Genomic DNA, 24,621 nt, shown 5'->3' with positions numbered 1-24,621 from the left:
TTTATATATATTTGGATGGAGGTATTGGGTCATGATTTTTTATTACAAGATCCTGGCACACAGCAATGTGTTTATGACAACTTTTCTTAATAAACATTTCAGACCTATGACAACAGAAATATTTTTTCGAAGTGAACCAATAATGCCCGTAGGTCTCATCATTTGCTATCACCATAACCACACAAGGCCTCCTGAACTGAGCGTAAGCTTTCCAACAAGGCAACCATAAGGCACACACTCATATTATCACTATGGGGCCGATTCACAGAACTAACTTAAGACAAACTCCCAAACTTACTACTTTTGGTATTCACAGAAGGCATTTAGTAGTAGTAAAGTTAGGATTTTGTCTTAAGTTTGACTGAAGTTTGACTTAAGACAGACTTAAGACAGACTTAAGACAGACTTAAGACAAACTTAAGACAGACTTAAGACAGACTTAAGACAGACTTAAGACAAACTTAGGACAAACTTAAGACAGACTTAAGACAGACTTACGACAGACTTAAGAAAGACTTAAGAAAGACTTGCGTTAGGATGTTGTCTTAAGTCTGTCTTAAGTCTGTCTTAAATTTGTCTTAAGTCAAACTTAAGACAAAATCCTAACTTTACGACTACTATATGCCTTCTGTGAATACCAAAAGTATTAAGTTTAGGATTTAGTCTTAAGTTTGTCTTAAGTTTGTCTTAAGTCTGTCTTAAGTCTGTCTTAAGTCTGTCTTAAGACTGTCTTAAGTCTGTCTTAAGTCTGTCTTAAGTCTGTCTTAAGACTCTCTTAAGTCTGTCTTAAGACTCTCTTAAGTCTGTCTTAAGTCTGTCTTAAGTCTGTCTTAAGTCTCTCTTTAGTTTGTCTTAAGTTTGTCTTAAGTCAAACTTAAGACAAAATCCTAACTTTACGACTACTAAATGCCTTCTGTGAATACCAAAAGTAGTAAGTTTAGGATTTTGTCTTAAATTAGTTCTGAGAATCGGGCCCATAGTATTCAAAATTACAGTTGTCAATCCAAAATGCTATCTCTCCTAAGAGAGCCTAGCAAGGATTCTGACCGTATAAATCTGCTATAGCCACCGCTTCTCAGAGGAGGTAACCAGAACCAAGACCCTTGTCTGTGAGAATACCTGCAACAGAATACGCGTAACACAGCTTGTAACACAATGAGAGACCAACTCACTGGTTAAGGCTCACTGACTTTAACTCGAATAATAAGCTAGACCACTGCCTTTGTCACAATCTTTTATAATAAGAGGATCAGACCTGCAGCATAGGATATAGCATTTCCCAGTGCACCAATCAGACCGAAAGCTTGTGGCCATCTCAGGCCGACAGTAATCCGCGTCAGCTTTTCCACAAAGCAACCATCAGACACAGACATTAAATTAGAAAGGTATAAAAATACACTTGGCAGAGCAAACTACTACCTCTCCTAACAAGGCCTAACAAGGATTCTCACAGTGCAAAACTATATCCCGCTTCGCAACATGGAGTAAATAACACCGAATCCACTGCCTACCACGTAATCTGCGAGATGCCCTGTGACAACATTCCTGTCTGTAGTCTTTAGTATAGAGTAGTAACAATCCACCCTTACATGCCTATGCTCTTTAACCCCTTGCCTGCTCATGACGGAACCACGCCGTCATGAGCCACGGGCGTCGTGTGCTCATAACGGCGTGGTTCCGCCATGAGCTGGCCGCTCCGCCGACGCAGCACTGATGCCCCGCTGTGCGGGCGAATTATTGAGTGGGCGGGGCCATGACGGAACTACGCCGTCATGAGCCACGGGCGCCGTGTGCTCATGACGGCGTGGTTCCGTCATGAGCTGGCCGCTCCGCCCACGCAGCACTGATTCCCCGCTGTGCGGGCGAATTATTGAGTGGGCGGGCCGTGACGGAACCACGCCGTCATGAGCACACCTCGCACGTGCCTCATGACGACGTGGTTCTGTCACAAGCGTGGAAGCCCTGCGCTCACCCCCAGCATGCGGCGGAATTCACGCCGTGGCCAAGGGGTTAATATATGCTTTACAAAAAACATACACTGGGCCTGTAAATAAACGGACTCAGTCCTGCTGTATGGAGCATAAACCTTGCCACAAGCCAAAAAGTGCAGTCTTTGTAGTGGAAGGACACACATTAGACCCAAGCAGCAATAAATCACTTGCTAACATGCAGAGCACATCCAAGTACCATAAACAGTAGTAAAGCACTTCCCACAACCATAAACAGCATCAAAGCACCTCTGGCCTCCACAGCCGCAGAGCAGCACGCGTATACACCCTACTCGGCCTCGGTGTGTTGTAGTACATAGGTACGAAGAACCATATACTCCCATTGAGCTATTTGCCTTCCTTGTCCTTAGGGCAGGCCCTGGGGAGCCAGACAAGCCCCCCGCCCCTGAGAAGAAGAAGCCGGTGGAGAAGAAGAGGGATGTCGCCCGGTCCCGCACCATCCCCAAGTCCTATGGGGGCCAGTCCCGCAAGGCCATCATGGAGAAGTTTGGGGGGTGAGTATGTCAGGAAGGGAGTGGGACTGGGGGAATGTGGGGGGTGTATTCCAGGGAGTGTGGGGCTGACTCTCAGGAGTGTGGGGTAAATCATGGCGTGTTGGGGTATGCCCAGGAGTGAGGAGATAGCAGGGAATGTGGGTGTTACTATTCCAGGGAGGGCTGAGGGAAAGTGGGGTGAGAGAGAGAGGCACGGCTGGCATCTACCGGGGGGAGGGTCAAACAACAGAAAAAAAGAAACAAGAAATGCACTTACCCATCCTAACGACAGTGACAACGTCCTCATCACTCCGACCTCGTCTTCTTCTGGGTCTGCAGTGCAGGCGCCAGCAAGCGCCCTCGACCAGCAGGTGAGCAGTGCCATGATTGGTGGGAGCGGCCTCTTGCGGCACTGGAGGCCTGCATTGGCTCTCAGCCACGCTGGGTGGAGAGCTTTAAAGTGCGCATGTCTGGCTGGCCGTCTCAAGATGGCCGACCAAAGACACATGCGCACTTCAAACAAGTGCAAAAGGCGGCCCTCTGCCCACCACTCCTCCCTGCGCACTCAGCAGGCCCGCCCCGTCCTGACACTCGGTTCAGTACGGGACGATAAAAATAAAATGGTAATCAATTACCGTTTTATTTGTTTATCTCTGGGGCTTTGGGGGGCACATAAGTGGGGCTCCGCTTCTCCACTCCAATGATGGAGCCGCCCCACAGCAAGAGGTGGAGGGCGAGAGGGAATGGAGGGAGAGTGTAGGGGGTGTATGCCAGGGAGTGTGGGGAGACTGTCAGTAGTTTGGGGGTGTCTGCCAGGAGTGTGGGGAGACTGTCAGGAGTGTGAGGGTGAATGTGTCAGGGAGTGTGGAGGTACCAGGGAATGTGGGTGTGAGTATGCCAGGGAGGGCTGAGGGAACGTGGGGTGAGAGATGGAGGTACGGCCAGAGATGGAGGCACGGCCAGAGGTGGAGGCACAGCCAGAGGTGGAGGGCCAGAGGGACTGGAGGGAGAGTGGGAGACTGAGGGAAAGTCAGAGAGAGATAACTGGGAGAATGATGTAGTAGAGCCCAACTTTTCCTGGCCAGCGCCTTGAGCAAACATGCACAAGACTTCAAGGAGCTAGCAACAGATATTATAACAATGACCACACCCAGGATGTGGTGCCAGAGAGGTGCTGGGGGCTTGCTTCTCTGCACATGGCTTCCAGCAGGCAGACCCTTGAACCCCAGGTCCCAGGACACTGCTGGTAGGGGACAGTGCTCTGGGGACATGCCCAGGGACTAGGCCTGCCCTAGGCTAGCTCTCAGCAGATAAGGAGGCACATACCCTAACAAGTGGCAAAGTCTGTGGCTACCAGCTGTCACCTAAGAAAGGAGGTCTGGTGAGCTGATGGGGCCAAGTTCTAAACATCTGGTCATAAGCAAGGAAGGTTCGTTTAATGAATGAAGTAGCCCCCACATAGCACTGGGATTTCAAAGTGGTATTTTAGCAATGTTATTTCAACGCACATATCCCCTTGGCCTCCTGCCCCAGGGTTCCCTCCCAACCAGCCATGGAAATACAACAGAATCCACAGCTCTGTCCACAGACAGAGACCAAAACAACCTGTAGCCACAGCAGAATATCAGGGGGCATCACACTGTGGAGGCCGCTGATAAACACGAGGGAGCATCGGGAGACAGTCTGTACACCCCTGCTCGAACCATGCTGTGCCTTTACAACGCAGTCCGAACCACGAATGTGTCTTAACCCCTCCCATGCTCGTGACAGAACCGTTCCGTCACGAGCCTCGGGTGGGCTGCGCTGGTGACGGAACGTTTCGGCTGATTTCGTGCATGCGCGGCACGTTCTATTGAGGGGCGGGGCCGTGACGGAACCGTTCCGTCACAAACAGAGCGGTTCCGTCACGAGCACGGGACCGCCGCGCGGTTGCCCCGCCCCCTTAGCGCTGCGGTGGAATAGCCGCCGCAGCGAAAGGGTTAACAACGTATTCCTTTACTACAGAAGTCGTTATAAAGACTTGCCTTCAGGAAAGTGTTATTGGACTGATGTTGGACTTTAAGTCGAACACTTCCCCAACTGTTGGGCAGATTGGAGTTGGAATAGTAAATTATACTATTCCAAAGGCCAGCGCTTTGCCTACGGCAGTCGTTGTAACAACTTTCGAGGTAACAGGATGCGTTGTAAAGACGCATCCGTGGTTCGGAGCGCATTGTTAAGGCGGGTGTGGTACACGCATGCGTGGTTCCGACATACTCTGCCTAGCTTTGATAATTAGAAGAAGGCACCCATGGTGGCGCCTGATGTGTGGCCCATCGCTGACCACCTCAAGGGAAGGGGCTCTCGTCCCTCAGGCGAGGCGCGAGACCACTGCCCAGCGTAGGGATCCAACACTTGTGTCTATGAGGGGAGTGCGAGGATGAGTGAGCGCTCGCTTCGGTCTCACAAGTGTCTTCTTGATACTCACAGCCCCGCAGCCGGACCCGCTCCTGGTCTCAAGGTGCAGCGAGCCACCAGCTTTGGAGCCTCCAGCGTGAAGAACATGCTGCTGGAGTGGTGCAAGGCCAAGACGAGAGACTATGAGGTAAGAGAAGGGGAGGGAAGAGGAGGGGAGGGGAGGACAAGGGAGGAGAGAAGAGAGCAGAGGAGGGGAGGAAAGAGGAGAGGAGAGGAGAGGAGAGGAGAGGAAAAGGAGAGGAGAGGAGAGGAGAGGAGAGGAGAGGAGAGGAGAGGAGAGGAGAGGAGAGGAGAGGAGAGGAGAGGAGAAGGAGAGGAAAAGGAGAGGAGAGGAAAAGGAGAGGAAAGGAGTGGAGAGAAAGGAAAGGAAAGGAAAGGAAAGGAAAGGAAAGGAAAGGAAAGGAAAGGAAAGGAAAGGAAAGGAAAGGAAAGGAAAGGAAAGGAAAGGAAAGGAAAGGAAAGGAAAGGAGAGGAGAGGAGAGAAGAGAAAAAAGGAGAGGAGAGGAGAGGAGAGAAATGAAAGGAAAGGAAAGGAAAGGAAAGGAAAGGAAAGGAGAGTGGGAGGAGACGAGAGGAGACGAGAGGAGAGGAGAGGAGAATTAAGATATGGGAGGGCGATAAATAGAGAGATCAAGAGACGAGAAGCAGGATAGAGGGGTTGAGAAAGCAATCGGGAAATGGGAGAGAGATAGAGAGAGGCATCAAGATGCGGGATAGAAATCCAAGGTTAGGAGGTAGGAAAGAGGGCAAGTGACTAGTGAGCAAAAGATGGGAGAAAGGAAGAGGGAATAGATGGAGGGATCATGATATGGGAAGGAGAAAGTAAATAAAAGATCAGCACTAGGAGTGAGGGTTTTTGCCATACGTTATATTCTGGAACCGGGTGTGTGGAGAAACTGGGATTCAGTCCTTGAACTGAAGGACGCCACCAATTGGAGTGGATATTGTAGATGACGACGTCCTTCGCATTCTCCTAAATTATGGCTTTGTAACAAAGATCCACGTGGACGCACCTCATGTTAAGAGGATAAAAATATCGATGAAATATACAACTTTAGACAGAGGAACTAACAAAGTTATACCGTCTATCCAAACTAAGAAGAATTTTATTGAGAGCCCTGAAGAAGTCCGAGAGGACGAAACGCGTTGGCTACAGTTCTTAAACTGATTATGAAGAAGAAGATAAAAGAATAAAGGATTAACAATCTAATATGTCTGATTTGTGTCACAACATTTAAAGTGTATTTGCTGAACTCTTGCTTGATGTAAAAATTACTAGATTCACACGATGTTGGGTGCAGAACCACTAAGCATTTGAGTGAGGGACAGTGACCAGAAGATGGGAGGGAGACAAGAGGAACAGAGTGAGTGAATACGAGATGGGAGGGAGGAAAAAGAAGCGGGGAACAAGGGATGGGAGGCTCTGTCAGGCACCACTGTTGCAGGAACCTCTCTGTCTTAGGACTGAAGCTTGGCTTTTGGAGATCCTGTCTGTGCCCACTGAGGCCAGAGTTCAGCTGAGCCTGGGGACCGGTCCCTTGGGCTGGAGCCAGGCTGGAGTTAGCCCCCCTCCCCCAAGGCCAGATCCGGGTTTCTTATGAATCTGAACTTTTCACTTTACAACAGAATTAGACTAGCAGGAGCAATGCTTTGCACCTCCCCAGGCTCAGACCAAAGCATCATAATAAAGCACTCAGGGGCTCCCCCTTGAGTCTCCCCCTTTCTCCTCAGGCCAGAGCTGGGCTCACAGTGGGGGATCTTCCTCTTCCTCTAAAACAAGAGCTTGGCTTCCAACGGGTCTACCCCTCTCCCACACACCTGCTCTGAGATGACATGTGTCAGCTCTCCCAGACCCCTGGCATCAGGCCGGGGCTCACGCTTGTAGTCTGTCTTCTCCTTTAGGGCTAGAGCTGACCTGACCCACTCTCCCAGTCCAGAGATGAGCTCTTCCCTCCTCCTTACTGCGGAAGGGTCCTGATCCTTTTCCTTACTCCAGAGTCCAACCGACCTGTCCCTCGTCCTTACTCCAGAGCTGGGTCGTCCTAGACGTCTGTCCCTCGTCCTTACTCCAGAGCTGGGCTCGTCCTAGACGTCTCTCTGCTCCAGAGCTGGGCTCGTCCTAGACGTCTCTCTGCTCCAGAGCTGGGCTCGTCCTAGACGTCTCTCTGCTGCAGAGCTGGGCGCGTCCTAGACGTCTCTCTGCTCCAGAGCTGGGTCGTCCTAGACGTCTGTCCCTCGTCCTTACTCCAGAGCTGGGTCGTCCTAGACGTCTGTCCCTCGTCCTTACTCCAGAGCTGGGTCGTCCTAGACGTCTGTCCCTCGTCCTTACTCCAGAGCTGGGTCGTCCTAGACGTCTGTCCCTCGTCCTTACTCCAGAGCTGGGTCGTCCTAGACGTCTGTCCCTCGTCCTTACTCCAGAGCTGGGTCGTCCTAGACGTCTGTCCATCTGCTCGAGAGTTGGGCGTATCTTAGACTCTGTCCCTCTTCTTAACTCCAGAGCTGGGCCCGTCCTAGACGTCTGTCTGTCTTCCTTACGCCAGAGTTGGGTATATCCTGGGGGCCTGTCCCTTGTCCTTACTCCAGAGCTGGGTGCGTCCTAGAAGTCTGTCCTTCTGCTCCAGAACTGGGCGCATCCTAGATGGCTGTCCCTCTTCCTTAATCCAGAGCTGGGCGCGTCCTAGACATCTGTCCCTCTTCTTAACTCCAGAGCTGGGCTCATCCTAGACATCTGTCTGTCTTCCTTACTCCCGAGTTGGGTATATCCTAGGGCCCTGTCCCTGCTCCTAACTCCAGAGCTGGGCACGTCCTAGACGTCTGTCCCTCTGCTCCAGAGCGGCCACCGCCAGCTGAGGCGTGTTGGTGCCTCGGTTTGCTGGGACAAAAGTGATTCCTGAGGAGATCTGATGGGAGCAGAGCCTAGACCCTCAGGGGGCTTCACTGGACCACATCCAGAGACCTGTGCAGCCGGTGTCACTCCCGAAGTGGTCTGTGGTGCGACTGACACCCTGCTGTGCCCCAAGGCGTCATCGTCCTGGTTTGCTGGTTTCTCCCTTTTGAGCTGATAGCCCTTTTCTTTTTAATATATTCATGGTGCAAAAAAACTGCAAGCCCCAGAAAGCACCATTCTTGGTTAAAGTACTGATGTAACACTGATGTCTAGAGGCTGTGTAACAGGGGGACACATGCCAGCTGTGCTATTTTTCTTAGCATGGCTTAGTCTCTTAAAGGTTACCTAGTAATGGCAAAGAAAAAAAACTCCCTCGAACTCTGTAACTCACTCTACCCACGCCTTGACAACGCAAAGAGGTCTGGATGTGATATGCTGACGCATAAGGCTGTGCCGGCATGTGTTACCACATTAAAGCAAGCCCTATTGGCATTGTTTCTTCAAAGGTCCCTGTGAGAGGAGCACAGATGTTCCTTCTCACATCTGCTGTATCCACACTTGCTGCTGCCCTCACATTATGTTGTGTCTCAAGGCTGGCCAAAGGCAAGGTGTTTCATCTTGCAAGGACAGACACCTTGCATTTACTAGGGTTTGTCACCTGGGAGCACATGAGTACACCGCCCCCAACTCTACCCATGGTCCGTTACTCACATTCTGCAGCTTTCAATGTATTGTTTGTACTTTTGGAGTTGGCGGCGTCTTCAGATTTTCAGCCTTATCTTCTGAGATCTCAGACCACCCTTCTGTTGTCGTCAGAATGAATTTCAGTCCGGATCCCCCCGCCTTTGCTTTAGAGCTGGCCGCATCTTTCTGGCTTTGAGTTCTTTCACGTGTCTCCTTCCAGCTTTGGCCAGTAGGTAGTTAGATGTTGGCGTTAGACTTCAGGTGGTCCAGCGGCACCCTCTGTATCACGAGTTATAGGCACGGTCCTTCACCAAGGTGGCTGCCACCAACACCTGGGCAGAGTTTCCTCTAGGACCCTCCTTTGAAGGGGCTTAGGATGTCTGTGCTGCCATCCAAGCCGGTGCTCCATGGACAGCTGGACAAGTACTTGATTTGAATGCACAAGTAATTTACATGTCTTCTTGTGACACGGGTGATCTGGATAAAGAATTTACAATTCTTCTTGTGACGTGGGTGATGGGAATAACAAATTTATATGTGTTCATGTGACGCAAGTGATCTGGACAAAGAATTTACAATTCTTCTTCTGACATGGGTGATCTGGGTAAAGAATTTACATGTCTTCATGTGACGCAAATGATCTGGATAACGAATTTACAATTCTTCTTGTGACACGGGTGATCGGAATAAAGAATTTACATTTCTTCATGTGACGCAAGTGATCCGGATTAAGAATTTATAATTCTTCTTGTGACATGGGTGATGGGAATAAAGAATTTACATGTCTTCATGTGACACAAGTGATCTAGATAAAGAATTTACAATTCTTCTTCCGACATGGGTGATCTGGGTAAAGAATTTACATGTCTTCATGTGACGCAAGTGATCTGGATAAAGAATTTACAATTCTTCTTCCGACATGGGTGATCTGGGTAAAGAATTTACATGTCTTCGTGTGACGCGGGTGATCTGGATAAAGAATTTACAATTCTTCTTCTGACATGGGTGATCTAGGTAAAGAACTTACATGTCTTCATGTGACTCAAGTGATCTGGATAAAGAATTTACAATTCTTCTTGTGACATGGGTGATGGGAATAAATAATTTACATGCCTTCATGTGACACAAGTGATCTGGATAAAGAATTTACAATTCTTCTTCTGACATGGGTGATCTGGGTAAAGAATGTATATGTCTTCATGTGACGCAAGTGTTCTGGATAAAGAATTTACAATTCTTCTTGTGATATGGGTGATCAGAATAAAGAATTTAAATTTCTTCATGTGACGCAAGTGATCTGGATTAATAATTTACAATTCTTCTTGTGACGCGGGTGATTGGAATAAAGAATTTACATTTCTTCTTGTGACGCAAGTGATCCGTATTAAGAATTTACATGTCTTCTTGTGACGAGGGTGATCTTAATGGAGAAGCCATTTACCTGATCTGGATGGAGAAGTCATTTATATGTCTTCTTGTTACAATGACGACCTGGATGGAGAAACTATTTACATATCTTCTTGTGACGCGGGTGATCGGGATAAAGAATTGACATGTCTTCATGTGACGCGGGTGATCTTGATGGAGAAGTCATTACATGACTACTTGTTACTCAGTTGATATGGATGGAGAAGTAATTTACGTCTTCTTGTGACGCTGATGTTCTGGATGGAGAAGAAATGTACATATCCTGTACTCTGAATGTGAGAGAGGTAAAAATAATAGCCATGCTTAATACAGTTGAAACTCTAGCATACGTAGGGTTGCCACCTTTCCCAAAGAAAAATACTGGCCATTTGTTCACGCATCAAGATTTTGCAAAAACCCAGACATGATACTCAAGTGGAACTTTATAGAAAATCGACTGCATTTTATGGCCTCTCTGTCTTTGTTTATATACTTATCAGGGAGAAAATTCCGGCTTAGGGCTACTTTCCTCATTTTCCTTATGTTTGCACCGGCCAGCTATATAATACTTGTTATGCTGGTAAACCTGAGGTATATGAGGGTTGGAACTTCCTACCTTGTAATTATTTGGAGTAACAACTAAAGCAGCCATCTCGAATTGGGAATCATCCCTCCAACAGCCAGGAATGCATTTTTACTGTTGAGAACCAAGTCAGGTACAGTAGTACCAGGGTTTGCAGTGCTTAAGGGGATAGGGTCAAGAACTGTGAGTTTTGTTTTTATGTGTTCACATCTTCCTTTCTTGCTTCCCTTCCATGTTTGTGCCACTCATCTCTTCTACATCCTCATCGGCGGCCTCATCGCTTCTCTTCTTCTCCTGCAGCATGTCGACATCCAGAACTTCTCGTCTAGCTGGAGCAGCGGGATGGCTTTCTGCGCTCTGGTGCATAAATTCTTCCCAGAAGAATTTGACTACGCCACGCTGGACCCCAAAAACCGCAGGCAGAACTTTGAGATAGCCTTCACCACAGCAGAGTGAGTATCCGGGGAGAGAGGGTGTGTCCTGGGAGAGGGGGTGTGTCCTGGGAGAGGGGGTGTATATAGTGGTGAAGAGGTGAATCCTGGGAGTCTGGATGCATGCGCTGTGGAAAAGGCAAAGGGCCCGATTCACAGAATGAACTTAAAACTCAATCCTAAACTTACTACTATTTTGGTATTCACAGAATGAACTTACTACCTTTGGCGCTCACAGAATGAACTTACTACTTTTGGTATTCACAGAAGTTAGGATTTTGTCTTAAGTTTGTCTTAATACAAACTTATGACAGACTTAAGACAAAATCCTAACTTCTGTGAATACCAAAAGTAGTAAGTGCATTCTGTGAATACCAAAATAGTAGTAAGTTTAGGATTGAGTCTTAAATTCATTCTGTGAATCGGGCCCAAAGATCTTTGGAGTTGGGATGTTGAAAGGAAGTATCCTGAGATAGGAAGGTAGGGGAGACGAGCTGTGCAGTGTGTTCATGCTCTGCTGTCAAGGAATGCCCTTAGACTGTGGATGTGTGCTGAAGCACGGGGACCCGGGCCGGGAGCACGCGGACCAGGGTAGTTCTTCACCAATGAACAGTAACATAGATATGTGCATGTGTGCTGCGGGGTTATCCTGGGGTGCGGCGAATGTGCTCTATTGTACGCTCAAGGGGTGCGATGAGGTCAAGGGAGAGGTTCCTGGGAGTGTTGGTGTGTGATGGGGAAGGAGACATGTACAGGAGGTCTGGGTCTGCTCAGGAAAGGGGAGTTCTGTGGTGAGGTTGGTGTTAGGTGGTGGGGAGGATAATGGGAGGAATTGTCCTGGGACAGGGGCAGTGCTCAGGGAAGACACTCATAGTGATGATGTAAGCGTGCGCTCGCTCAGAGAACACTATGCAAGGGGGACCTGGCTCAGCTGGTATGGGGATGAGTGGGACAGATCCTGTGAAGAATATGGGATTTTTCAGCAGTAACCCAACTTTTCCCTCCCTCCTTTCTCATTCTTCCTGTTCACACATTAGCTCTTTGCCTCCCTCATTTGTGGCTCTCTTCTCTCCGTCACATGTGCATCATTCTTCCCTCACTCGTGTGACTCTCTTTCTCCTATCCTGTCTCCCTCATTCCAGCATTTTGTCTCCATATCCATCTCCTCGTCTGGATGTATGACGTTACAACGCATACTTTTACAACGCCTACCTTTACAACGCGGTTTTTACATCGCATACCATTACAACGCATAGTGCTTTTAGGCGCTGGATAGTGATTTATTTAATTTACTATTCCAACTCCAATCCACGTGAGTAGTAGGGAAGGTGTTGGATAGTATATTAAATATATTCCCTATCCTAGAGCGCCCCCCAGCGCTATGCGTTGTAATGGTTTGCGTTGTAAAAGTTGCGTCGTAATGGTAGTGCGTTGTAAAAGTTTCGTTGTAAAGGATGTTTCCCCCTTGTCTTCATCCTGTTCACACTTCACATCTTTTTCATTCCTTTCATCTCCCAACTCACTCCACAAGCGCATCGTTTCCTTCCCACTTTCCTCTCTCCCACCCCCTCTCTTCCCCATCACAGATAAGACACTGTCCTCTCCTCAACTTAACCTTGTGCTGAAGAGATCTTCACAGGTACCAGAACTAACCTTTCACCTTCACCTCCCACCTTACCCCCAATACGCCTGTCTTTCTCTTTCTCCTCTGCTGGGCATGGGTCACCTGACCGCCCAGGAAGCGTGCGGACTGCGCCCAGCTCCTGGAGGTGGACGACATGGTGCGCATGCGTGTGCCGGACTCCAAATGTGTGTACACCTACATTCAGGAGCTGTACCGGAGCCTGGTGCAGATGGGGCTGGTGAAGACCAAGAAGCAGTGACTCTCTCTCTTCCCAAACTCCCCACTTCTCTGGCCAAACCCACCCCCCTTCCAGCAACCCTCTCACAAAACTGTTCTCCTGAATACTGTTCATCCCCCTCCTTTTGACAACTCAACGCCAAGGACGGAGAAACCCCGCCAGAATGGGTGAGATGACACGTGGCTACAGCAGCGTCCTGCTTGGCTTGCTTTTCAAGATGGCTGCTGGACAACAGCATCTTGGGACATCGTGGATGCATTAGCATCCCCCTATTAAAGAAAATAAAGGGACAAGGATCTTCCAAGGCCACAGAAGCTTTAATCTTCTTGCAACTTGTTTGGGTCTTAAGTTTACCGTAGATGGATAATGATGTTACTGCATAGATCCTTTAGCTTTATTCTATCCTTTTCCATTATCCAACTTCAGCCCATACCTTTTCAAGATGGCTGCCAGAATAGTACAACCTGTCATATCAAAAATAAGTTACCAGCTTTCCCCAACACAGCGAAAAAAATGAATGATTGTGGAAATGTAGAGCAGCCGAGGAGGGGAGGTTAGAACTGTGGTTGGTCGAGATCCTGTCATTTAGGGCTGGTTGTCAAAGATCACTACAACATAGAAGACCAGGCCGTCCGCTTTCTGCAAATCTACATTTTGTACCATTTTTTGTTCTGTATTATTATTATTATTATTATTATTATTAATTAGCATTTAATAGAGCGCATGGCTACCCTGAGGCATACCAGCGCTTACGACAGCAGGCAGTCAAGTACAGTTAACGCTCATGTCTGGAACAGCCACGTTTTTAGATGTTTCCGAAACGTTAGGTGGTACGACTGAAATGCAGAAATCGGATACTCACTCCATGACTTCACCTCCATTTGTCTCTTCTCCATTTTCCTGGTGTCTGGCTCAGAAGCTGTGCACGGGGGCAGTTCTACCATTAGATTTTCCAACAGTATGTGAATCTAGGTAAAAGGGGGGGACCAGATGAAGGCCACTTTTTCCAAGCAAAGGGACCCTCCTCTTCTTTTTATGTTCACAGCCAGGGGATTATGGAAGAAACACTCCTGCCTTATTCTTTCAACACAAGTTTGGAGAACCCCTAGCATATCCCATACGAGACCCTAAATTCACTCGAAGGCTGGCAGCCTGAGATAGCAGGGCAACGCCCCTTCATCGGATCTTAGGTGGGACCGAGGGTCGGGGGCGCGAGTTCTTCTAACCCACTGCCAGGTAGGTCCACCATCTGGGTCTTAATCTTCCATCTGGAGCAGTCATAGTGATGATGTCCCAGGATGCGTTGGGTGCCAGGGGGCTGCTCAGCCTCCTAACTCCCAGAATCCCACAGCTCACACCAGCTTGGCCTCAGTGCTGCTTACTGGCTTACAGTTTCTTAGTTCTGCTTACTGGCTTACAGTTTCTTAGTTCTGCTTCCTGGCTTACAGTTTCTTAGTTCTGCTTCCTGGCTTACAGTTTCTTAGTTCTGCTTCCTGGCTTACAGTTTCTTAGTTCTGCTTCCTGGCTTACAGTTTCTTAGTTCTGCTTCCTGGCTTACAGTTTCCTCCCACGTGCTCCTGCGGTTAATGGTGTGTTGATAACCAGTGTGTTGTATGTGCTAGAATCATCTGTGACTTCTCTCCTGTTCAGAATCTCCCAACGAATAGCAAGCTGCACTGTTTTCAGTAGACCCCACCATCTCGCCTTCATCTCCTGTCATCTGAAGTGCAAGTCAAAAGGGTGTATTGCATTAAAACCTTCAGGGCCTCATTTATGAAAAGTGACGCATCACTGCGTGAAAACAGTTATGCGTCACTTTTCATTGCGCCCTTCTCGCGACATGAATGAGGCGTCATATTAATGACAGATACGTCAAATTTACTGACGTATCTGTTGGCGCAAAAATGATGCATTACTGAAGTTATGTCGGAAGCATGACGCAACTCCAGCAATGCAGGGGGAAGGGCTATGGATATAGCACTGTGTCACCCTTACGCCTGCTATGGGGCAGGCGTAAGGTTTTGACGCATTGGCGTCCTAGAAGTGGTGCAGTGAAATCTCATAGATTTCACTGCGTCACTTCTACGAGGCTTACTTACGTGGGAACGCCCACCCTGCATACATTATACCTATTGCACGTATAATGTAGCGCAGGGATTTACAAAGTGACGCATCTGGTTAGATGCGCCACTTTGTAAAAAGGGCGCAACAGGAGGCATGTTTTACGCCGCCGATGTGTCACAAAAAGTGACGCAACGGCAGCACAAAATTGTCGCAAGGCCTCATAAATAAGACCCTCAGTTTTCTTCAACCAAATCTTTGCATTCCAACTGCAACATCGGAGCGTTCCCCACGTTTGTCTCTGATCCTGGGATTCAAAGCTTTATACGAAAACCGACAGCTTCAGTATATTCCAATCTATATATGAAGCCTTTCAAACAAGTCATAATAATCAAAAATGCCACGACAGTGCAGGAACCTCAGTCATAACAATCCAAAACAACACAAATCTCTGCTAAAGTACATTATCCTCCTACTGCCTTTCTTTTAAAAAGGAATCTCTGTCAAAGGTCCAATTAGAGCATCTGTTACAGACATATTTAGAGCTACAACAAAGATAAAATAAATAGAAAAAATAAATATAAATAAACAATATAAATACATATTTAGTATGGGTTACAGATGTTTCAGAAAGGTGGTGTAAGAACCAAATTCCTGAACAGAAAATTTGTTTTAAAGGAGCTACTAATTCTCCTGTCAAACTCTCCGTTATATGGAGCTTCTCTAAGAAAAATACATTTCATTAGTAATTATAAACTACTGTAACTACAAGAAATTCTCCTAATAAACAAACTGTAAAGAAACCTTCCTCAGTAAAGAGAAACTCAATTTATAGCCAGACACTCCCTAATATTGAGAATCTCCCATAAAACAAGAAGCTCTTTAATGAGAAACTCTTCTAATAATTAGAAACTCTAATAATAATAATGTGAAGCTCCCTAATAATAAGAAACTCCTCTAAGGACAACACATTCCTTGTATACAAACATTTGTGCTAATATTGTCAAAATGCCTTTATCAAAACAATTTAAATTCTGCAAATAAAAATAAACTATCCTAATAACCAAACCACCCAAAATCTAAATAAGACATGTCCCTTCTATTGTATAAATATTTGTAATAACTAGAAACAAGGAGAAGGCCATCCAACAAAAATTGTGCAAAACTCTCTAAGTGACAATAAACTCTCCTAATAACAATATATTTTCGTAGAAAAAAAACTTACTAATCATAACAAACTTACCAAATAAAGGTAGGCTCACTAATTATCAATCTCTAAAATAATTATGCATTCTTCTAATAAGAAGAACCTTAATCAGTGATCACAAGAAATCTTCAGTGTATTGAATGATAACCCCTAAATAAGAAAAAGTCCCTCAACAAGGGGAAACCCAACCAATAAAATAAAGAAAAGCACTCTTAATATGAAAGTGTCATAACACTAACCCCCTGATAACAAAAAACTCTTGCAAATATTGAGAAACTTGGTTAATAATGGTAAACTCACTGACAACTCACAAAACATTTGTAAACTCCTTTCATACAGATAACAGTAAAAGCCCCAACTATTGTTAATCAACTCACCAAGAACTCTAAAGTCTGCTAAAAAAGCAAAACTCCCATAACCACAAATTCCCCAAACCGATACTGATAAATTCCCATAAAATGAAAATTGTCCTACTCTGACGTATATCTCTTACTCTCTGATAGCTGTGGGAGTATGGGCCAGTTCTTACAGAATAAAAATGTCTGATTCTCAGTTTATATTCAGATCTGAATAAAACCCTAATAACAATGAAAACAACTAATACAAATGGACCCTCTTCTGAAGATAAAGTCTTTTATTAACAACATATGACAATAATCGTAGACTCCCCAAATAATTTGTCTTTCCTTAATAAGGATAAACTTCCTAAAAACTATAAACTTCCCAATCAAAGATAAAATATTTTAATAAGAATTTAAAATATGTCCCAAGCACAAAAAAAAGCCATGGTATCATAAAACTGTCTCCGTGACTGATTTATAAAATTATGTTTTCAATTATGTACCATGAATTCAAGAGAAATATTACTAAAATTATCCCAAATAGGATTTCCATGATAAAAATGATGGTACCTCCCAAGGAAGAATTAATGGAAACACATTCCATATTGATGTAGCAAGGGATAAAAAAAAGTTTTTTTAAGCATTGTACTTCTTTCAAACCAAAGAGCCTTTATCATTTTGGCAGAAGTAATCTTCAAAACAGTTTCAGTTTTTAAGCTGTGTAGCAGATTACTCAAGTGCACCATCTTCCATTCCAGATTGGAATTTCAGATTTAAACTTTGCTTCAATCATGACCCTGTGGTGGGATCAGAGGACTTTGGCAATGTAATCAAACTCACCAACCTCCTAAAATTGACCATGATATTCCCCTAATAAGAAAATAATATTTCTTAATAAGACTCGCCTCTTAAAACACAATTACAATTTCCTGGAACTTTCCCCGTTTAATAGCCACACAGATAAGAATGATTTTTTCAAAGAGTCTTTACTTACCGTCAGACTACCTTCAAGGTTTGTTTGCCGGTCTCTTCTGATTGGCCGGGGTTTGGTTGTCTGTCTCTTCTGATTGGCCGGGGTTTGGTTGTCTTGTCTGTCACTTCTGACTGGCCGGGGTTTGGTTGTCCATAGCTTTTGGTTCTGTTGGCTATATTGTTGATATCATCTTATAGGAGAGATTTCATTTTATCTTATGGGCTAAGGTGTGAAAGTTTTGACTTTTTACCAGATAATTGGCTGGTTGACAGTACTTACTGGCAGGCTAGGAGGTACTGATTTCTACCTTGTGATAGTCCAGGATGTGATTGCATGTACTTCCTGATTGACCAGTGTTTAGTTGTGCATATCTTCTGTCGGCGTTGGTTGTAGGCGTCTTCTGACAGTAAAGGTGCTGTTTGCCAGTAGCTTTTGATAGTGACACATCTATAAGAAGTTTTTCAATACTGCCTGATAAACTAGAATTTAGTTGGTTGTACCTTCTTATTGACTTGTATTTTTACTAACCTGGATAGTCAATACCCTGGGAAGCACCTGTGGTTGGTTGCTAATACATTCAGATAGACCAGGGATTGGTTGTCTGTACTTTATGGTTGACCAGGACATGGGTGTCATATTGCTTCACTGGCCATGGTTTGTCTGTGCATATAGTCTAACATGACATGGTCTAGTCATCCATTGGCCAGAATTTGATAATCTATAACTTCTCAAAGGGCACGGGTTTGTTGTTAGTTTCTTGCAACATAGCATGGACTGGTTGTCAGCACCCTGTGATAGACTCGTTTTTAGTTGTTAGTGCCTTATGATGGGAGACGGTTTGCTCATCCTAACATCTTTAAGGGATTTGGGGTTGGTTCTTTTTGATAACTACTCAGACTTTGGGTAGGCTTTGGTTGTCCAGAGTTTCTGGTCCGACTCGAGTTGTTGATAACCCAGTGTTTTGTTTTGTGCATTGCTTGATGGGAAAGAGTTTTGTACCCATGTATGATGGCGGGATTGGGGTTGTTTGTTCTTGATGAAAAGCTGGGCAATGATTGACTGCCCGTTGCACCTAATGGATGCGACTCTGCTTGTCAAAGGATAGATTTATTTTCCACATGGGAGGCTGTACTGGTCCTAACCATCTGATAGCTCAGCGTTTGGGTGTCTTAATGTTATGCTGCATCACAAGTGGTTGCCTGTTTGTTGTGCTTGGCACGGTTTTAGTGGTCTATACACTCTGTTGGAACAGGAGATGGGTGTCCTTAGGGCATCACATGGAAGGGTTTTCTTTCTGTTCCTCCAGTGGGCCAGGCTTTGTTAGCTGTTAGTCCTGAAAGGATGGGACTGTTGTCTAGGAGTTTTTGGTCTTGGTGTATGACAGGGTTGTGTTTGTTCCCCTTATAATAGGCCACTGATTGATTTTCTTACTTCCTGATATACCAGGGATTGATTGTCTGACCCTTCTAATTGGCCAGGGTCTGGCTGTCGGTACGCCGATTGGCGGGTTTTGTCATCTGCCCCTTGTGATTGGCCTGGTTCGGGGTTTGCTTCCCCGAGAAGATCCTGCCACCACAGGACACAACTGGTGGGCAAGAGGGGATACGTTGAGATGTTTGGACCAAGATGCTACTGAGCCATTGCTAGAGATCAGCATTGGATTCCGCCAGCGGTCCATACACTAAACATACGGCACAAAACATTTCTGTTGGCTCTGAAACAACAACACCTTAACAATCTAGTGCAGGTGTTTGTGTTGATATCATAGAAAAGTAGTTTTGATTAGGCCAGAGCTGGCAGTGTTAGCACAGTAGAGAGCTGCTTCTGATAGTTAAGGGAGCTGCTTCTGATAGTCAAGGAAGCCGTCAGTGTTGGCACAGCAGGTAGCAGCTTCTGATAGTTGAGGGCACTGCTTCTGATAATTAAGGGAGCTGGCAGTGTAGGCACAGCAGGGAACTGCTTCTGATAGTTAAGGGTTTCGCTTCTGATAATTAAGGGAGCCGGCAGTGTTGTCACTGCAGGGAGGTGCTTCTGATAATTAAGGGAGCTGGCAGTGTTGGCACAGCAGGAAGCTGCTTCTGATAATTAAGGGAGCTGGCAGTGTTGGCACAGCAGGGAGCTGCTTCTGATAGTTAAGGGAGCCAGCAGTGTTGGCCAGCAGGGTGCTGCTTCTGATAATTAAGGGAGCTGGCAGTGTTGGCACAGCAGGGAGCTGCTTCTGATAATTAAGGGAGCTGGCAGTGTTGGCACAGCAGGGAGCTGCTTCTGATAATTAAGGGAGATGGCAGTGTTGGCACAGCAGGGAGCTGCTTCTGATAGTTAAGGGAGCCAGCAGTGTTGGCACAGCAGGGAGCTGCTTCTGATAATTAAGGGAGATGGCAGTGTTGGCACAGCAGGGAGCTGCGTCTGATAATTAAGGCACAGCAGGGAGCTGCTTCTGATAATTAAGGGAGTTGGCAGTGTGGGCATAGTAGAGAGCTGCTTCTGATAATTAAGAGAGCTGGCAGGGTTGGCACAGCAGGGAGCTGCTTCTGATAGTTAAGGGAGCCAGCAGTGTTGGCACAACAGGGAGATGCTTCTGATAATTAAGGGAGCTGGCAGTGTTGGCACAGCAGGGAGCTGCTACGGATAATTAAGGCACAGCAGGGAGCTGCTTCCGATAATTAAGGGAGTTGGCAGTGTGGGCACAACAGGGAGATGCTTCTGATAATTAAGGCACAGCAGGGAGCTGCTTCCGATAATTAAGGGAGTTGGCAGTGTGGGCATAGTAGAGAGCTGCTTCTGATAATTAAGAGAGCTGGCAGGGTTGGCACAGCAGGGAGCTGCTTCTGATAGTTAAGGGAGCCAGCAGTGTTGGCACAACAGGGAGATGCTTCTGATAATTAAGGGAGCTGGCAGTGTTGGCACAACAGGGAGATGCTTCTGATAATTAAGGGAGCCAGCAGTGTTGGCACAACAGGGAGATGCTTCTGATAATTAAGGGAGCTGGCAGTGTTGGCACAGCAGGGAGCTGCTTCGGATAATTAAGGCACAGCAGGGAGCTGCTTCCGATAATTAAGGGAGTTGGCAGTGTGGGCATAGTAGAGAGCTGCTTCTGATAATTAAGAGAGCTGGCAGGGTTGGTACTGCAGGGAGCTGCTTCGGATCATTCACAGAGTTGGCAGTGTTGGCACAGCAGGGAGCTGCTTCTGATAATTAAAGGTGCTGCTACTGATAGTTAAGGGATCTGGCAGCGTTGGCACAGCAGGGAGATACTTCTGATAACTCATGGAGCTGGCAGCGTTGGCACAGCAGGGAGATACTTCTGATAATTAAGGGAGCTGGCAGCATTGGTACAGCAGGGAGCTGTTTCTGATAATTCAAGGAGCTGGCAGCGTTGGCATAGCAGGGAGCTGCTTCTGATAATTCAGGAAGTTGGCAGCGTTGGCACAGCAGGGAGCTACTTCTGATCATTCACAGAGCTGGCAGTGTTGGCACAGCAGGGAGCTGTTTCTGATCATTCAAGGAGCTGGCAGCGTTGGCACAGCAGGAGCTGCTTCTGATAGCTAAGGAGCTGGCAGGGCTGGCACAGCAGAATGCAGCATCAGCACAGCGGTTTGGTTTGCTGTCACAACATAATACTGCTTTTTAAAGGAGTTGGCAATGTTGGCATGTTATGACTGCATGGGAGAAGGTAATTCCTACATCTGACTTGTCGGGGGATGACGCCGTTGGCACAGCCGAATGTACCTTTATCTGACGATGTCTAATACCACCTCTCTTCTTCTCAGGCACAAGGCTGACTGCACCCCGCTGGTGGAGGTGGAAGATATGATGGTGATGGGACCTCGCCCAGACCCCATGTGTGTTTTTACTTATGTCCAGTCCTTGTACAATCACCTCCTGAGGGTGGAGAAGCGCCGCAGCCAAGGTCTGGTAGCCACGTAAGCTCTAAACACCTGTATCTGGTTGGCCAACTTGTATTCCAGTGGTGGCAGACACTGAGGTAACCTGAGGACAAAACCTCCTACACCACTGGGCACGTCAATGGCCTTACCTCCTAAGGTCACACTGGGCTCCAGGAGGCAGCAGGCACACCATCAGTACTTCCACGGGAAAGGATTCTCGCTCCAAGATGGCCGCTTCACAAGACTTCATTCTTGAGCATCTACGTCTCATGGAACCCTGGGACAGATGAATGCACAAGTAGCCCCAAGTACTCAAAAGTTGGTGAAGTGTCATACGCCACTGGCATGGTTTCAGAGCCCTGGCCCGCCCTCGCCTTCGTTAATTCCAATACAGTCGTATTTGGAGCAGAGCTGGTGGTACACTCCCCTCCATCTTCTCCAAACCTTCCTTCTCCACCTCTCGGAGCACTTCCTTGTTTTCCCACAATTCTGAAGCGCCATCCTCTCCGTACAGGCGAGAGGTCCCTAAAGTCAGTCACTGGCACAACGACAGCCGCGGGCAGCGGGTTGTATGGCACAGCCTTTGTTTAACAGTTGAGTTGCACGAGTAAGACAAGTCCTAATATTTTATTCTAGGCTTCCTGGTTCACTGTTAGACCCTGTGTGTAACAACTTCTTGTTTACTGACTCAGGTCCACGTTTAAGGGCTTGTCCTTTTGTTCTCAGCTCAGCCTTATGTTTAATGCTAGGCCTTATGTTCAACGGCTCTGCCTCATGTCAACATCGAAGCCTTCGGTTGAAAGACATAGGTTTATTTTTATTGCCCGTGTTCAATGGTTAACCTGTTGGTTCATTGATTACGCCATGTTTAGGGGCCCAATTCACAGAACTAACTTAAGACAAAATCCTAAACTTACTACCATTTTGGTATTCACAGAAGGCACTTACTCATTTTGGTATTCACAAAAGTTAGGAGTCCTAACTTTAGGACTCCTAAAGGCCTTATGTGAATACCGGAAGTCTTAAAGTTAGGATTATTCTCAGTTTAGGAGTCCTAACTTTAGGACTCCTAACTTTAGGACTCCTAAACTGGGAAACATCCTAACTTTAAGACTTTCGGTATTCACAGAAAGCATTTAGGAGTCTTAAAGTTAGAACTCCTAACTTTACTACTCCTAAACTGAGAAAACTCCTAACTTTAAGACTTTCGGTGTTCACAGAAGGCATTTAGGAGTCCTAAAGTTTGAACTCCTAACTTCTGTGAATACCGAAATGGTAGTAAGTTTAGGATTTTGTCTTAAGTTAATTCTGTGAATCGGGTCCTAGGACTTTTTGTATGTGTCGTCCTCCCATGGAATGGCCAAACCGTATGTTCTACAGCGATGGCCCCTTGTTTTGCTGCTCGGTCCTATGTTTAACTGCTAAGCCACATGTCAGTAGCCAGGTCTCTGGTTTACCCGCAGAGCCCCTGTGTGAAAGCTACGTTTACTAATATTATGACGCCTTTTGACTGCTAGGCGGCATGTTTCACGATTAACCATTGACGGCTACGTCCAATTGTTAACTGCTACTGAGGCTAGCTGTTAACGGCTCGATCTAGTTATTAATGGTTGGCCTAAGTGTTAGTTTAAAGTATTAATTATAAGCAGCTAGTTCTAATTGTTCATGACTAGGAGAAACTTAACAGCTAGGTCTATCTGTTAATGGCTAGGTCTGAAGGTTAACAGCTCTGTCTAACTTAACAACTATGTACACTTGTTACTGGCTAGCTCAGTTCTTAACAAACAGTAAATTCTAATTCTTAGCAGCTGTGTCTTATCGTTAACCACTCAGTCCAACGGCCAATGACTAGGCTTCAAGTGGACATCTCACACATCATTTATAAAGGTTGTCTTATTTTCGGAGTCCTCACTTTCGCGTGAGAGCGCTAAGAGTATATAGTGATAATCTACGCACGTCAAGGAGTGAAAGCATGGACAGGACAAGAGTCCGCCAGCAGAGATAATGGACGCATGGACTACAGGAGTGCTTTAGGTGGTTGGGGGCATGGAAGGGGCAGGGTGGCAACAATCTAAGTGTCCAGAGTGTTCGGTTTGATGTGTGCATTGTCCCCAAGCACTAAGGCATCTCTAAAGGTAATTACACCTGGCAAAGAAAATTCTACAAGACAGCGGGGAGCTCAGGCGTGAGATGGGCATGGTAGCTAGACTGACTCCTCTCCTATTGGTGGTTGTCCATCGTGATGGAATGGACATCGTGTTTGTCCTGCCCGGCTCTTCTCAGGTGCATTTCTGTGCTCTTCTGGCCCTGCCTGGAGTTATGTCCCTTGCACAGAGTGTTGCTTCCTTCGCAGGAGTGTGGTGGACCTGCCATGTGCACTGAGTGTTATGAAGTTTGTAGTTTGGTCCAATAGGAATGTTATGTTGTATCTAATAAATGTGTTCTTGCAAAGAATATTACATTTTGTCATGGTGACTTTGTTTGATTATGGTTGTGATCAAAGCTGAATTTAATTTCACCTAAAGAAAATGAAAGTTTTGCCGCCCCACTCATTCCCTGGATGGTGGTCCTGTCTGGTAATAGTGAGGGCCCCTCCACTGATGAGCCTCCTCCCTAACCATGGTTATGGTGCTTCAGCTAGCCCCTGAATGAAGCCCCTCCCTGGCCATGGTGATGGCACTCCCATGGATGGTCCTTCTCCCTGGCCATTGTGATGGTGCTCACACAGCCCCATGGATGGTCTTTTTCCATGGCCATGATGATGGCACTCCCACAGTCCCACAGATGGTGATTCTTCCTGACCATGGTGATGGCACTCCCATGGAAGGTCCTTCTCCCTGGCCATGGTGCTGGTGCTCCCACGGTACCATAGTTGGTACTCCTCCCTGGCCATGGTGCTCTCATGATCCCACAGATGGTCCTTCTCCCTGGTCATTGTGATGGTGCTCCCACTGTGCCATGGATGGCCCTTCTCCTTGGCCATGGCAGTCCCATTGATGGTGGTTCTTCCTGGCCATGGGTATGGTGCTCCCCCGGTACCATAGATGGTGGTTTTCCATTGCCATTGTGATGGTGCTCCCATAGATGGTCCTACTCCATGGCCATGGTGATGTCACTCCCAAAGTCCCAGGGATGGTGGTTCTCCCTGGCCATGGTAACAGTGGTCCCATAGATGGTCCTTCTTCCAGGCCATGGTGCTGGTGCTCCAACAAATGTTCCCAAAATGGCGCCTGCAGTTAGGCAGTGCCTGGTGCACCATCCTGTCATCAGTTCTAAACCAACAGCTATTCCAACCTCAGCTGTTGCCCATATCAATCCTCTTCTACAAACCCTAATCTACATGTTTGGGAATACATCCT

The 24,621-nt window shown here is 46.7% G+C and overlaps 1 protein-coding gene across 1 annotated transcript in view; it reads left to right on the top strand.

Annotated features, from left to right (window-relative positions):
* Positions 1 to 12,954, top strand: part of SMTNL1 (smoothelin like 1) — a 115,701-nt gene extending 102,747 nt beyond the window's left edge. Inside the window, exons 4-7 of the mRNA XM_078646377.1 lie at positions 2,360 to 2,503; positions 4,952 to 5,066; positions 10,801 to 10,952; positions 12,670 to 12,954. Of these exons, the coding sequence (XP_078502503.1) occupies positions 2,360 to 2,503; positions 4,952 to 5,066; positions 10,801 to 10,952; positions 12,670 to 12,814 (556 nt within the window). The 3' untranslated portion in view covers positions 12,815 to 12,954. The remainder of the gene's footprint in view (positions 1 to 2,359; positions 2,504 to 4,951; positions 5,067 to 10,800; positions 10,953 to 12,669) is intronic.
* Positions 12,955 to 24,621: the final 11,667 nt, after the last annotated feature.

This window comes from Lissotriton helveticus, chromosome 1_1 (genome assembly GCF_964261635.1).
Source record: "Lissotriton helveticus chromosome 1_1, aLisHel1.1, whole genome shotgun sequence".
Lineage (NCBI taxonomy): Eukaryota > Metazoa > Chordata > Amphibia > Caudata > Salamandridae > Lissotriton > Lissotriton helveticus.
Note: the sequence above shows the minus strand (reverse complement) of the source record. Positions and strands in the feature narration are given on the sequence as shown.